The sequence below is a fragment of the Oryza sativa genome, chromosome 1, assembly GCF_034140825.1.
Source record: "Oryza sativa Japonica Group chromosome 1, ASM3414082v1".
Lineage (NCBI taxonomy): Eukaryota > Viridiplantae > Streptophyta > Magnoliopsida > Poales > Poaceae > Oryza > Oryza sativa.
The window spans coordinates 9,610,620-9,624,776 of record NC_089035.1 but is presented as its reverse complement, the minus strand read 5'-3'; the positions used below and the strand labels follow the sequence as shown (position 1 = coordinate 9,624,776).

At 39.5% G+C, this 14,157-nt stretch overlaps 1 protein-coding gene across 1 annotated transcript; it reads left to right on the top strand.

Moving 5' to 3' along the window:
* The first annotated feature begins 7,451 nt into the window (after positions 1–7,451).
* Positions 7,452–8,869, top strand: LOC107276033 (uncharacterized). Its single transcript, XM_066306831.1, has one exon. It carries the CDS (start codon positions 7,546–7,548, stop codon positions 8,056–8,058), a length of 513 nt encoding a protein of 170 aa, XP_066162928.1. The 5' UTR covers positions 7,452–7,545; the 3' UTR covers positions 8,059–8,869.
* The last annotated feature ends 5,288 nt before the right edge of the window (positions 8,870–14,157 follow it).

The window sequence follows — 14,157 nt, the reverse complement described above, 5'->3', positions numbered from 1 at the left end:
TATAACTCACTATTATACTTTCTCTAAGTAAAAACGCGGCGGGTGGTACATTGGTACGTACTCGGTCAGTTGCATATGGTGAAGGATTTGACTGAAGGTATCCTGTGTGTTCATGTGCCTAGCCTCGTTATAAATGGAAAGGGAATGGATTACAAAGACGACTTTTAGGCTCAGTTCGTTGCTTGGTGTTGGTAACCAATGTCTCGCCCATGTAAAACGGAGTGACTTATTAGTACATGATTAATTAATTATTAACTATTTTTTTAAAAAAAATAGATTAATACGGAGTATAATTTTTTAAGGAACTTTTATATGGATTTCAAAAATAAAAGCAAAGCGTGCATGCCGAAAAAACATGCAAGTTGAGTTAGTAACCTCAACAAAGAACTCAACATTAAGGGTGCATTCAGGAACTTAATTATTCTCTCCGCATGGAAAACAAGATAGATTAGGTCATTAGTGTGGGATTAATTAAATATTAGCTAAAAACTAAAAATAAATTAATATGATTTTTAATTTTTTTAAAAAATATATCGTTTAGCAGTTTATAAAGCTAAATAGATTAATATGATAAAAGAAGGCATGAAAGTAAATAATTAAACGAGTCGACAACGATCACTATACACATGTGAGAAGCGCCACAGACGCAAGGTGTACAGTGAGGGATGATGGTCATTATCGAGTGACTTAAAAAGATAATCCTAGCTATATATATGGAGCCACAAATTAAACGAGTTAAGTGAGAGTAGCAAATTAGTTTCAAGATTTCATAGTCTACCTATCAAACATAACCATTATTTGCCATAAATAAATAAAGTTTAAATTATGTAATAAGCACACAAAAGCTAGCGTCCGATGTATGTTGAACAAAAAATTAGGGGGACGGTCAGAAGAATATCATATTTTGCCTTTCCACACATATACAGACCATAGGACAATGTTAGTTCAAGATTATCGAGATACTACCTCTGTGTTTTTTAATATGGTGACACTGTTATGTTTTTTTATAACATTTGATCATCCATCTTATTTAAAGGTTTAGTGTAAATATAAGTTAAAGTAAGAGTTTGTTTGATAGTAAAAAGTCATAACAAAATAAGTGATATTTATATAAATTTTTTGAGTAACATAAATAGTCAAACATCACGTTAAAAAAAAATAACAGCATCCTATATTTAAAAAAAAACGCAGGGAGGATATACTATCAATGTGACCGTTAAAAAGGAGCATGCAGACAATCTACAACAAAGAGCCTGATTCAAAACAGAATGCCATTGTAAAATTAACAGAGGACGGAGGCAAAGAATCCAAAGCCCCACGGCACACTTTGCATTGTTCTGCTACTAGTAAACTTTGTTTGGTACATGTACCATAACATTTGCCTATTTGGCAGCAGTAGTACAATCACTTCTCCAATGCTCAGAGCTTTGGTTGTACTGCCTCCTCTACATGAATAATCCTTAATTGGACATCAACACTGCCTAGTCACTAAACAAAACTGTTAGTTATGGAAGTTTGGGAGGTCCTTGGAAATGCAACTATTGGAGCTTAGTGGAGGCAGGTACATACTATAATACAGTACTGGGAGCTAGCTTAATTAACAAAATGGATTGGGTTAGGGTTTTCCATACATCTGACCTGATGACTGTGTGCACGAGAGGCAAAGCCTTTGGAGCCCATAAATTAACCAACAAAAATTAGCTAGTGATACTACATTGATTATTAAACTAACCCGACTATGGGAATTAGGAGTAATAGATTAATGAGTGCATGCATCTACCTATGTGAGAACAGATCATGAGCTGCAGGACCATGGATCCATCATGCAGAGATTCTCTCTGCAGTTCTTTTGTTCTTGTTGTTGTTCAGCTAGATCATGTGGTGTGTGCACATTCTTCCGTTAGTTAGGCTAGGTAATTGACTAGGTACTAACTATTTTGTGATCTGAATCGTCCCTGATCTCTCCTGGCCTGTTCCCCTGTTTTTTCCCATGTTTGATAGTTCTGCTATTTGGCTTTGTTTTAAGTGGCGTACATTCTACTGTGTCTACTCCTCCGCATCCATCCAATTTGTAAAATAATGATATGTTCATATGATACTGTCTATAATTCTGTAAAGATAACCTCAAACTAGCAACATAAGTGTTACTCTAAGCACTGGGTAGCAAATTCTTTGCAACCTCCAATAGATAAGTAGAGAGCCATAAGTATCACCTTGGTCCCATAATGCTGTTCCACCCATGAATAGGTAGGCTGTCCTCTCTCCGTTAAAAAAACAATTCATGCATTTGGACTAGTATTTTTTCATGTTCAAAGACATGATTTGTTTTTTTATAGCTTATTGTGGTACCATAATGTTTTCACAAAAATAGTCAAATCGTTTTTACACTGTAAGTTACATACATTTATAGTATAATTGCATTGTAAATTTCAAAACTTACAGTGTTATAATTACATTATAAGTTTCAATACTCACATTGTAATTTTTCTAATGCATAATGTATAAGAGGATTAGGATTAGAAGTAATTTATTTCTTAAAGGAGGATATACAAGAGATAAAAGCATACTTACTATAGGAGAGAGCACAATCGCATACAAAATCAAGCGAAAAATATGATGTGATAATTAAGCAATCCCTTTTTTCGGAGGATATATGTACATATTAGGACACGGAGAAAATATTCATGTGAAATCTCAATGCTTACACACTGCAATAGGTTATCACATAATTAAAATTTGAGATGACATGCTTAGTGAAATGACAGACCAAAATGAAAAAGAAAAACAATGAAAAAGAACCACGTGTCATCCTCTCTCTCTCTTCTTGCCGTATTGGCACCGGCGGTGGCCACGCTACCTCACATCTGCTCGCGAAAAAGACCCCCTAAAAAAACTCCCTCCGTCCCGTAAACATATTTGACCGTTTGTCTTATTAAAAAATTAAGTAATTATTAATTATTTTTCTATCATCTAATTCATGGTTAAATATACTACTACTACTCTAGTTTTTAATAATATTCATAAAAGTTTTTTAAATAAAACGAACAGTTAAATATGCTTTAAAAAATCAACGACATTAAATATTTAGGGACGGATAGAGTATAAAAATAAAACTTAGCTCTAGTGTGCTCACGGCGGCTGGCCGGTGCCGGATCTTGTTCTGTTCCGGCGACATGATCGCGCGTCCAACATAAACTCTGCCAAAAGCTAATACGTGAGTGAGCAACTACAAAACAATAGACACGTCCGCTAAATAACTAAACAGATCTAGTGGTGCAGCTCTAGCTAATTAATCTGAATTAGCGGAGATAGCCTTTTTAGCTAAACCAGCTCAACTCAACTCACTGTCCGCGCCTGCATATGCGCCGACTAACACAGCAACCTTTTTGACCGGACGATCATTCATTACACACTACTGACTATACTACTCCTATCAACAACAACAACAACAAGGGCATCAACATCGCAGACAGATTAACTGCAGATTTTGTCTCGTACCATATCGCATGCACCTGCCTAATTATAATCCGTCCCTGTCCAACTAATATACTACTCATACTACTCTATCAAGGACAGATTCGAATGACAGTGGCCACGCGCCCCGTCGCAACATTCCAAGTTACTCCTAACTTAAACTGTTATCTACTCTCCCCGTCCCATTTTTCACGGTTCATATTCCAAGGTCTCCTCTGGCTTTGATTTTGTTTTATGTGGCGTGAAGACCTTTGATGTTGAAATGTTTGGTTCGTGTATCACTCACTCACTCGCAGTCTCGTGTAGTAGTAGTTCATGTGTACATGCATGCACTCGATCGAGTTGTGTAATCTGGGGAGAGGATTCTGTGAATCCACCGTCGCTTTCGCTCGTGGAATGGAGGAGCGATGGTACTGAACTTTCTCTCCCTTTTGTGACTCGAGTGAAAGCTACTGATGATCGATGCTAGAATATCAAGTTTTCTGGTTGGTTAGTTAGTTAGTTACATGCATACGTGCTTAATTAGTGGGCGATTCAAACAAATATATACTCGATACGTATTTAGTTGAGGTGATCCTGGATCTTGACTATGGTGACCAACCAGCAAATTGTAGTACGTACGTACTAGGAGTAGAACTACTCCCTCCGTCCCATAATATAAGAGATTTTAAGTTTTTATTTGCACTGTTTGACCACTCGTCTTATTCAAAATTTTTTGAAATTATTATTTATTTTTTTGACTTATTTTATTATCCAAAGTACTTTAAGCACAACTTTGTGTTTTTATATTTGCATAAATTTTTTAAATAAGACGAGTGTTCAAACAGTGCAAGCAAAAACTCAAAATATCTTATATTATGGGACGGAGGGAGTAGAAAGGAAGAAGAAACTATTAAGGTTATGTTAGAGAGTAGGAGAAAACAACTCTCCTATATGAATTCTTCTTTAAGAAAAAAACATACCCCGACTCTTTAGTACTCTCTTCGTCCCATGAAAAACCAACCTAGTACAAAATGTAACACATCATAGTAAAACTAATATGGATAGATATTTGTCCAGGTTCATTGCAGTAGAATATGTCATATCCAGTCATGATTTATTTTTTATTGGATGGAGGAAGTAGTTCGTAAAGCGAGCACGCGAAAAACGACGGATTTATTTTTTTCGAAACGAATGCAACCTAAAATCTGTTGCCCTACCAATTTTTTTTGGTGCAAATATGTAGACAAATTTTGATACGATAAATAATTTGGTAGAACAAAGTTAGCTAGCGCCTACTATTTGATTTGCTATTAATATGAAGCCAATTTTTAATACTAGTACAGTGAATAAATTTCTAAAATGTAACGAACTAGAGCATGGGCACTCCCATGTTTGGCTCCAATCTAAATTAGGAGCGAATTTTATTGCTACTTAAGTTACCAAATTTTGATAATACATGTTTTCGCCTCAATCAAGAAGAAGAAGAAGAAGAAGAAGAAGAAGAAGAAGAAGAAGAAGAAGAAGAAGAAGCTATATATGTGCATTCAAATACTAGAATCTACAATCTGGATTATATTCAAATGGATGCAAATTCGAGTTCATCTCCAGTTTAGGAGCGAGTCCATTTCAACATTTTCTCTTTTAAAAAGGAAAAAGACAGAGTGGGACCCACGCCGGCCAAACCAAACCAAACCACAAGTGTGTGTGTGCGCGCGCGCGCGCGTGGGTGCGTCGGGTTGCGCGCGCGCACGGGTGCGGAGCAGGAGCAGGAGCAGAGGCGGCTGGGCCACGTGGCGTGCGAGGCGGCCCACGGAGGGGGTCGCCAAAAGTCCAACCCCCCACACGTGCGCCCAAAGCCTAGCCTGGCCTGGCACGCCGCACGGGCGCCCTCGGCCCGTGGGCCCCGCTGTCCGTCGCCCTGTCGGCCACCGCACGAATCTCCACGCGCCACTGCTCCACCTCCACTCCTAGGAGTGTTTTACTAGTTATAACTCTAGATTAGTAGCTAGTAATTAACTTGTAGGGGAACAGTAACACGAACGATCAGGCGAGATTAGATTAGAGTAATCAGATTGATTAGTACTAGTAGTTTAATCCGCCTAATACAGCCAAGGGATTCGTTCACATTCTGTTCCATAAACAGCGCCGAACTAGAGAACGTGGAAGAGGAGTACATATCGCTTTCGGCTATCTAATCAATCGCGATTAGCAGAGCTGCGTGTAATTAACAACATGAAAGCGACAACACTCATATGCCCTGTCGCCAACCGGATTTCAGCTCTAATTAGAAAAAAAAACTGGGTTTTCAGTTTCTAACTACTGATTTATTTTCCGAATTGTACAATAAATCAGATGCTGAAAGAAACTGAACGAGAAAACTGTACTCTTTAGAAGAGTTTCTTTTTGAAAGAATTATTTAGAAGGGTTTCTGGTACTGAAAAGAAGCTGCATTTGTCAAAAGTTTCTCGAAATATGCCGTCCATCATATGACAGTCACCATGTAGCTCATGTACACATGCATGCACGCTCCAAGCAGGAAGCCGCGGTGAAATGATCTGAAGCCCTCGAATCGATCACACCCGTGCAATCGTTGCAGCAGCCTGCTAATTAATTAGTACTCATACGGTTAACAATTTATATCCCTATGTCTAAAATACTTAAACCCTACCATCTGATGGCGAATTTAAAATGAGTAATAATTTAATTAATTAGTAATTTGAAATGGTTGATGGGTAGGTAAAAAGTATCCACGGAATAAAATTTTTTGGTTTACGGGTTGGTTGTATGTAAGAAGTACTAGGAGTTAGTATTCCGTAGTTTATTTTATAATAAATTTTAAAATCTACAGTTTAGTTTATTTTGTTACGGAGTACGTTATTATTGTTCTCACTTTGTCATCGTTCTTATACAGTAGTAGTATGTCATCGACTATGACTTTATTTCTTCGAATCTGTCAAATTAGTTCTACTGATCTCTAGAGTTCGACAGCTTAGATTCCTAGGTCGATCCAAGAGGTGCAATTAACAAACTGAAATACAATTAATGTTATCTCAAAGTATGAATTAAAACACCTTATCCTAAGCATAATTACGTGATAATTGTTGTGGAACTAGATACTGATCGGAGTTTTTGGGAATTGAAGCCAATTAAAACCGCCGATAAATGACCAGCCTGAGGACGGAGACATCAGGGATCTCTTGCAATGAGCCATGGAAATTAAATGTCATTCGATCGATCGGATCCCTTGCAACGTTGTGCTTACGAGGATTAGTTGGTCGTGTCAGGATTTATTTGGGAGGAGGTTTTAGATAACTGCTATACGTATGATTATTTGTGTACGATACTTGTACGATGTAACGTCTACCAGTCAAATCCCATGGCATTTTCTGGCCGTTTCTAACAAAACAACACATAACATTTAACGTATGTTAGCAATCATACAATGATCGTACATGTAAATCGTACGCATAGTATTTTCGGAGGTTTTAGGTTTAGCGTGTGAGATATCATTATGAACATACACGAGTAGATACAGAGTGTACCCCATACCCTCATGATTAGGTCTCTCGAACTATTAACCGCGAGACCGACCAACAATAAATTACTATACTCTCTTGTTCCAAATATAAAATACTAGCCTAAAATTATCTACTTCCTCTGTCCCAGTAAACGTGTCGTTCTACCTATCTATCCATGTCCCAGTAAACATGTCGTTTTGCTGCTCCTGCACTACTTCAACCAATCTACAGAGGTGGGACTAATCTACAGAGGTGGGACCTAGAAAAAAAATGCATGTGGCGAATTTTTTTTTCTGCTCGATTTTTTTCTCCGATCTAAGTACCGCTCGATTTTTTTTCCGCACCTTATCCTCTCGCATGACGCACCACTCGATTCCTCTGTCGCCCGCAACCCCCTCCCTGCGCCGATCCCCAATCTGGCGATCCCCAATTTCTCCTCTCCTCGGCTCCTCCATCGCCCCCCTGCCCCCCAACGATCCCCAATCTCCCCCACCCCGATCCACCTCATCCGTCGCCTCCCACCTCCCTAGCCTCCTCACCTCTCCTCTCCCCTCGGCGGTCCGTGTCAGCAATGGCGCGGCGGGGCTGCGCCGATTCTCTGGCCGTCACGGTCGTGGAGGTAACTGCTCGGCGGGGTAGAAGGGCTGTACGCAAGCGGAGGGCTGTGGAAATAGATGCCGATTCACAGCAGGCAAGTGGAGGAAGCCGAGGAGGATGCAGGCGGCGTGGTGGTAGGGTGCTCGGCGCCGGCGGCGTCCACTACCTCACCGAGGAGCAGCATGCATGTGGCTACATGTCCGATGCGGAGCGCCATCCCGGCGGTGGCTTCGTCGTTGACTCCGATGACGAGGCAAGTGGCGGCGTACCGAACTCCGATCTGCCCCTTGGCAGCGGGTTTGTCCTTGACTCCGAGGATGAGGTTTGTGGCGGCGATCCTGAGTCGGAGCTGCCTCCTGAGGGCACCTTTGTCCCTGACTCCGAGGGTGAGGAGTACGGTGCCGTCCCCAACTTCGAGCTGCCTCCCGGCGGCGGCTTTGTCCCTGACTTTGAGGACGAGACGTGTGGCGGTGACCCCGACTCCTAGCTGCCTCCCGACAGCTGCGTCATCCCTGACTCCGAGGAGGAGGCATGTGGCGGTGGCCTCGACTCCGAGCTACCTCCCGACAGCTGCGTCGTCCCTGATTCCGAGGAGGAGGCGTGTGGCGACGACCCTGACTCCGAGCTGCCTCCCGACGGCTGTGTCGTCCCTGATTCCGAGGAGGAGGCGTGTGGTGGTGACCCCGACTCCCAGCTGCCTCCCGACAGCTGCGTCGTCCCTGATTCCGAGGAGGAGGCGTGTGGCGGCGACCCCGACTCCGAGCTGCCTCCCGACGGCTACGTCGTCCCTGATTCCGAGGAGGAGGCGTGTGGCGGCGACCACGACTCCGAGCTGCCTCCCGACGGCTGCGTCATCCCTGACTCAAAGGACGAGGCATGTGGCAGCGACCACGATTCTGAGCTGCCTCCCGATGGTGTAGCTGCTGGAGATGAGGGCGTCGACGAATTTGCTGAAATTCGCGAAAGTATGTTACGGATTTTACTTCCCCTATACTTCACCATACCTCACAAATAATGCCATGGAAGATATGCCATCTAGGAGTATTAGTTCTAGGAGTAAGACATATTAGTAATATTGCATTACTAATGATGAGATCAAGGCTAGAGAAATGGAATCCTGCTTTGGCTAAACCACTTTGATCTCTGCATATATGTAAAAAAATGAAGAACTAGCATGACTACCAAGCCTGTTTGGTTCACATTCCCTTTTGCGTAGTCTGTAAGCAGTATATGCTTGATCAATATGTGTAATTAACTAATTAATTATAAGGACCTTTTAAAGTTTATTTGTGTCATCTTTGGTGAATTTGTTTACTTAGCTCAATATGTCACTTGCACCTCAAACCTAAAAAAAACTTCTTGTAGTCTATGCTGCGAGATTTTGATTGTAAATACAGTATTGCAAAATTTCGAGTTGAGTATGCTAAGCATTTGGTGCACAATTGAACCGACATTATAGTTTAGGAATATTATATGATAGTCAGCCATTGATGTATCTGTTAAGGATGAAACGAACAGTGAAAATACATATATAACACATATTATATGAGGACTGTCGAAAATACATAGTGGTTGTTGCCAAAACCTACGGATGGCGTAGTGATAGATGACGTTTACATACACAGCCCAAAATAACACCAGTTAGTTCTCCAAACCACAATTACATAGATAGCATTAGCAATTTACATATATAACACAAAATAGCCACCACTAGTTAGCCAAAGACTCCACGACTCTCTCATATAGCCCACGATCACAACTAAGGGCTTTAGGCAAAACACCAAGTGCCTCTAGCCTCTCCTTGTTCATGTGAGGGATCTTGTACTTATTCCCTCCGTTAGCTCTCATGACCTCAATGTAGCAGCCTTGTAGTGTAAGGAATACCCTATTAAGAGTATTAGGATTGTAGTCACGGTATTCCTTGTGAACATTCTCGATTAGCTCATCCATGTTTCTAGATATCCTATTATGTGTTAAGGACTAAAGTGAAGCAAAGAATCCAAGATCTAGACAATTCATATCCGGGGAATTTGGAGGTTGATTCACGAGGCGAATATCAAGTCCGGTTTGGGCTACTGCCACACCAAACTGTGCATCATCGATAGTGAGATGAGTTCTAGCATTATCCTGCTGAATCCATATGGTTTTTCTTGCATCTTCTCGAGGCCAACATGCTCTAATAGCTGGTAGCACTTTAGAGATCATGAATGATCTTATGGTGTCTCTATCAACCTTTATTAGCTTGGTTACTAGTGTTCCCCTTTCTCTATTACGACTTCTCCTTTGGGCTGGTTCCTGTTAGTATATGAAATAAGTTATGTTTACCCATGAATATCAGAAATAAATGTACATCAACAACACTTGTAATAAGAAGAATATTTTACCTTCCTAGTAAAAGGCCAAATGCCTATCTTTCCATCAAAAGTGCAATTACCCTCATCACCATACCTTGGTTTCGCAACTGCTGATAAGAACATTACTTTATCAATGGCGTTCTTGTTGTGCACTGTGAAATATGGCTCCTTTTCACCCGGATACAGGTAGAAAGTCTTCTCCTTCTTTGATGCATTGAACCATTTCTCATCTATGTGGATAATATTTTCCATTTCAATAAACTTTGGGTTGTTTGGCAATGTATGCGGATCCAACATAGAAACACACCACTGCAGCCTTTCCTTTTTATTTGCTTCCTTCAAATAAGGCTTTAGCGAGTTTGAGTGACGCCGTATCAGTCCTTCTTTGAACCACCTATGTAATGTGCTTTTGGAAACACCAAGGGCTTGTGCTAGTGACCGGATAGTGCTCCTTTGATGCAATGGAATAGCTGCAATAACTGATAAGTCTATTTCGACCTTCTTGCGTCGAGAGTTTCCATGCTTCCTTGAATCAACATTCACTGTTATTCCCTGTTCATGGCAAATCTTTGCTCTCTTCCAAATACGTTGGACTGTACGGATGCTAACATGGAACTCTTGAGCAACTAAACGTGTGGTGTGTTTTTCTAATTTTCCATCTTTACTTTTCTAAAGCAACAATTGATAAATGCATCGCCTTTGTATGTTTGTCAAATCTTTTGACTTACTTGCCACATTATCATTTGCATGTTCTTCTTGATCGTCATCTGAGTCGGGCAACTCCTCTACATCAAAGACAACATTGACAACTTCGGCGTACACTCCGTACTCTCGAAGATCATCCTCCAAGGCTTCCAACTCAAATTGCAATGCGTCATGATCATCTACAAAAAATGTTTGACATGGTAAGTTAATCTGGGTTAATAAGAATGCATACATTTATTCAAACATTAATTTTACCTAGTTCAGTTTCTTCTTGTTCCTCATTTACATGTGCATTCCCATGCACGACATGCGCCGCACAGTGCATCACGTTGTCTGCCCAAATACTTCTTGGTTAGTACACTTGTAAATATGTCACTGCTCATGTTGTCATGCACACTTGTAAATGTTTTCAAGTTGCATTTTACATGCAGGCTTATGCATGAATGGTTAGTGGTCTAATAATGCAAATTGCAAGAGGTCAGCGACTAACTAATGCGACCTTTGTTCATGTATACATGCTTGAAATTTTGTTGTTTAAATATGTAGTGTGGAGTGAGAGAACATTTTGGAGATAACTAATCTGCATATGTATAAAGAAAGATTGTTAGTTGCTAAATAAAAACTAATGTAATGTATTTCAAAAAAAAAACTAATGTACTGTAAAAAAATTAAAGTTGATTCAACAAAAGATTTATGGAGCACTTCCATTCAATGGGAAAGTAAGATCATCCATGATGGATCTGTGAAAAGCAGTATTAGCTCTAATGCACTGCATAAGAAACTGAATCTATACAGTTGGAGCAAATTTCCAGTAGTCTTTGAAGATGTAAATTTATAATCCACGTACGCATTGTCGCATCCTAGCTGTTTGGCCTTGTTTCATGCATATTGTGAGCAATACATACAGGCCAGGGAATATGCATTGGTGTGATATACCTTTGGCTGTCATTGCCTGTACTCAGCATATACATATCATTTTATAATTTTCTAGTATACTGATAAGGATCACTTATAAGGTTCTAGTCATTGCTTAGAATTAAAGTTATGCACTTACATATCACTTATATAAGTAAGGATCAGGAAAAATAATACTAGAAACCAAAATGCTCAAATTGTACACTAACTGTACCATTCTTTTCCGGGGAACATTATCTGTAACATTCGAACCTTACAACACCAGCTTATATCTGAATTATGGTATGATTCTGGATCATCAAACTGGAATGGAACACAGTTACTAAATGGAATTGATTGATTTATTTAACTAATAGGAAACTGGTGTGTGCTAGTGTAAATCATCCATAAAACCATTTCAAATAAAAGCCCTTGATTCCATCAAGTTAGTAAGTGCTTGGTCCAGCGCAGATGATTGATAAGTATTGAAATCTTACCTTGTTGCATTTGTTCTTCTTCTATAGCCTCCATGTTGAGATCAAAAGGATGCAAGTTGAGATCAAGAAAACCTTCATGTTCCTGGCCATCAACTCCAAGAAGGTTATCTCCAAGGATAACAGCAGCTCTTCCATCTTCTTCCATATCAGCTTCTCCATTGAGATCAGGTAAAGCCCCTCCATCTCCTTCCTCTTCCGGTAGTAAATTTAGATCTCTGATCATTTGAATTGGATGTGAGTGGTGTTCAGTTGGATATGTAGGTTGATGAAATGGAATGAAATGGATGGCCCTTTCAGGATTTGTAGCATATGAAGAGGCACTCTTGGGCGCCAGAACTAGCAAATGAAGAGGCAGTCCTGGGCGGCAAAGATTACTTAATGGTTGATTCAAATTTTTGAATATGTTAATGATGCCTTTTCCCTGTATCAATAGTGTGGCCAAGGCGCCAATTTGTAAACTTCTTGTAACACGTGGCACTGTGTTGTGGTTTCATCAGCAATCAGGAAACTTCCAGAAATGATAATCTGGGTGCATTAACAAATGCTAGAAATGATAGCTCAATCAAATCATGGGGACAATTTGGTCATTTTACACCTCAGCTAATTTTGGTTCCAAACCTTAAAACGTCACGTTTACTGGGACGGAGGAAGTACCTACCATCTATATTTCACCAAGCCTACTGTGTTAACTAGAGCAGAGGCATACTTCCCCCGTTTTATATTACAGATCGTTTTGATTTTTTCTTTTAAAACTACTTTAGATTCGATAAATATATAAAAATTTAGCAACATCGACGACACTAAATTAGTTTTGTTATATGTAACATTGAATATATTTTGGTTATATGTTTGTCTTGTATTAAAATTGTTGCTATATTCTTTATAACCTTAATCAATTTTTTAAAAAATTAAATAGAAAATCAAAATAATTTATAATATGAAATGGAGCTAGGATTATCTTTAGTTATCCTCAAGTGGATAGCTAAAGATAGTGAACAATGAAACTAGGATGACTGAAGGTCGGTAAAAAAAAAAATGGTCGCGTACGAAAATTCCCGATCAACTAAGCGTCATTTCCGTATAAGAGGTATCTTTTTGACCGTACCATTTTTAGCTATTTTTAAATTTTATTTTTTCTAATTTTTTCTGCATCGTATTAATGTCGACACCGAGAAATTTAAATGATAAATATAATTAATTACTAGTTAATTGAGGATCATTTTCGAAGAGATGCTATCAATTCCGATCGTTTACGACCGTTTTCATTCCTGCCTGCTAGACAAGTTAAACTTGTGCACCTTCTTGACGATCTTCCCGTTCCGACCGTCCGACGTGGGATTAATTAAGTAAATGTGCATGTGTCCTACTAAAGGAAAAGGCACTGTTACTGTACGTGCATCTGTGATGGCAAGCCTTTAATTTGTCGTGTTCATGACTCATACAGTCATATAATACAATTATATAACCTAAGCGGATTTAATTATTGAAGCCACTCGGCCAGTGACAGTAATCTGCATCGATCACGTGCGCGAATTGGAGGACAGGGTAATCCAAGGTTGATGTGATGTGATGTTGAGTGCTCGCTTAATTTGGACGTAGTCCCTCAGAAAAAAACTAATTCTGAATTTGAAGCTCAACATAATAATGTCTTAGACTTATACTTAGGATTAGGTTTTTTTGAACGGACGTAGTACGCAGTACTACTTTCTTCATCCTAAAATATATAAGAAATTAGAACCAAATGAAACATTTCCTACCTACGAATCTGGAGTTCTGGACAGGTTGTTTATCCAAAATCATAGTAATAAAAAATTTCTCATATGATTTTATGTTATTATATTTTGAAACGAAAGAAGTACGAAGAAAAACAGTACTAGAAAAATCAAGCGCTAATTATGCAGCTTAATTTAACAGTTCTCTTTGTGTGCTAGTATGTGTTTGATGGGGCTGGGTTGTTTGTTTTTTCTCCTCTTTCTCAGACGTTACGTTCATTGGTGGAGAAACCATCTTTGGTCGGTCAGCCAAAATTCACAATAGTCCCGGTTGCAATAAAAACCGGAACTAAAGATATCTTTAGTCCCGGTTCAAAAGTTTAAAGCTACCAACCGGGACTAAAGATCTATTTTTAGTCTTGGT

Bases quoted from the DNA above. Each gene is read 5' to 3' on its own strand.
- LOC107276033 (XM_066306831.1), top strand. From the start codon at position 7,546: ATGGCGCGGCGGGGCTGCGCCGATTCTCTGGCCGTCACGGTCGTGGAG.